Source organism: Coffea eugenioides, unplaced genomic scaffold (assembly GCF_003713205.1).
Source record: "Coffea eugenioides isolate CCC68of unplaced genomic scaffold, Ceug_1.0 ScVebR1_3595;HRSCAF=4978, whole genome shotgun sequence".
Classification (NCBI taxonomy): Eukaryota; Viridiplantae; Streptophyta; class Magnoliopsida; order Gentianales; family Rubiaceae; genus Coffea; species Coffea eugenioides.
Genome location: NW_020864187.1, coordinates 144,849 through 146,807, shown reverse-complemented (window position 1 = coordinate 146,807; position 1,959 = coordinate 144,849). Strand labels below are relative to the sequence as shown.

Here is a 1,959-nt window from a genome sequence, read left to right as displayed (position 1 = left end):
TTTAAGAAAATAGAAGTGAATTTTTCAGTCGTCACACTCTCTCCTCCTTAAAAGAATTTCGACCTTGAAATTCGTACATGTAGTCATAAATAACTCTGGATATTTTCCTTGCATGTCCGTTTCTGGCTCCCAGGTCTCACCATAGCCAAAATTTAGCTAAACAATAGAAAACATGAATCGTACCTTCTACTACCTCCGATGGTTCAAGTACTGCCTGTTGGTCCAAGGCGTACACTCTAGCTGGCACACTTGGTCTAGTTCTTCCTACATTGGCTTGTTCAAGGCTTAGGTGTGATCTACAGGGGCAAGTTACAAGTGGGTGCTCAGCACTACCACACCATAAACATTTTCGTGCCTTTCGCCAACAATTATCCTCAGTATGATTGGTCTTCCCACAATATCCACAAGATAGGTAAGGGGTTGGGGGTTGAGCTACTGGTGAGGCACTTCTCAGAGTAACTTCTTTAGGTGTCCCCAGGATCCGTACACCACCAGCTCCTCGACTGACCTAAGAGGTTGGCCTACCTAGATCACCATATAACTGCTCCTGACCTCCAGCAGGTGCACCCCTCCTTTTTGTATGAAAAGCCTTTACTTTTGCCCTAGCAATTTCTATCCTCTGGACTTTCTCAAAAACCTCAGTGAAAGTATTAATTTGCTCAGCCGCCAAGGCCTCCTGTATTTTCACATTGATTCCCTGTACAAACCTCCTAACCCTCCTTTGCTCCGTAACTATCAATTCGGGAGCAAACTTCGATAGTTTAGCGAACTGAGTCTCGTACTCAGATACACTTAGGGTTCCCTGACGAAACTTAATAAAATCATCTTTCCTTTTCTCCTGGACTATCGGTGGAAGATATTTTTTGTTAAACTCCCGCACGAAATTCAACCAAGTCCATGCGGTTTCCTCTCTCTCCCATTTAGCTCTGATTACATTCCACCAAGCCCTGGCTGGACCCTCAAACTGAAAAATAACAAATTGCACCAGCCTTTCTTCTGCATAGTTTAAAGCGGCGAATATGTTGATCATGGTTTCTAACCATCTCTCCGCTACCTCAGGGTCCAGTTCTCCTAGGAACTTAGGAGGAGAAAACTTTTGGAATCCCTCTAGGGCTATATCTTGTCCCATTTTAGGATCCCTAGGTTGATTCACAGGGGCTTGACCTTGTTGCTCTACTAAACGAGCAAGGATATTTGTCATCTGTTGAATCGCCGTTGCTACCTGATTCCCCCTTCTGCTCGGGGTCCAGGTTGCAGCTCAACAGTTTCACCTCTCTTCTCTCGGTTCCCGTACTAGTTCTTGTGCCTGTCTAGCCCCACGGCCATAGCTAGAACCACGTCCTCGAGTAGTTCCACGTCCTTGATTTCGCCTATCCTCCATACCTCATTTAAACAATGGCCTATGTAAGTATAAGCAAAATAAAATAGCTAAAAAGTTTGATAAAAACATTTCCAAATCATAAAATGAAAAATAATAGAACACATGGAAAAGAACATAAAAAATGTCCCTAAGTATTGCTCAAGCACTATACTTAATCAAAACATGAAGAAGTACAACCAAGTATGTACACGTGAATAATAAGGATCCCACGTCTCACTAATATCATCAATATATCCCAAGTCCAGATTATTCGCATCCCCCGTGCCTTGGATTTCGCCATCCAAACTTATCCTAAGGTATCACTCTTTGGTGCTCGGGTACAGGAATCCGAAAATATGATAATTCACCACTCGAGTTAGCTAGGCTCAAGAGGAAATCAACCACTTTTGGGATTCCTACTGTGAGAACCCGTATTTTCCCCTAATAATTTTCCTAGGGTTTTTCCCTTTTAATTGCATGTTTTCTGCATTTTCTGGCTTAGGAAAATTTTCTTGGTGGATTTTATGAGTAATTATAGTTTTTAGATGATTTTTCTAGCATTGGGTAGTTTTTGAAAAATTACGGATAGATTATGGACG

General features: G+C 42.2%; 1 protein-coding gene across 1 annotated transcript; it reads right to left on the bottom strand.

Annotated features, from left to right (window-relative positions):
• Nucleotides 1–508: 508 nt before the first annotated feature.
• On the bottom strand, nucleotides 509–1,201 carry LOC113758067. The gene has a single exon (XM_027301100.1). The coding sequence runs from the start codon at nucleotides 1,199–1,201 to the stop codon at nucleotides 509–511; it is 693 nt and encodes a 230-aa protein (XP_027156901.1).
• Nucleotides 1,202–1,959: the final 758 nt, after the last annotated feature.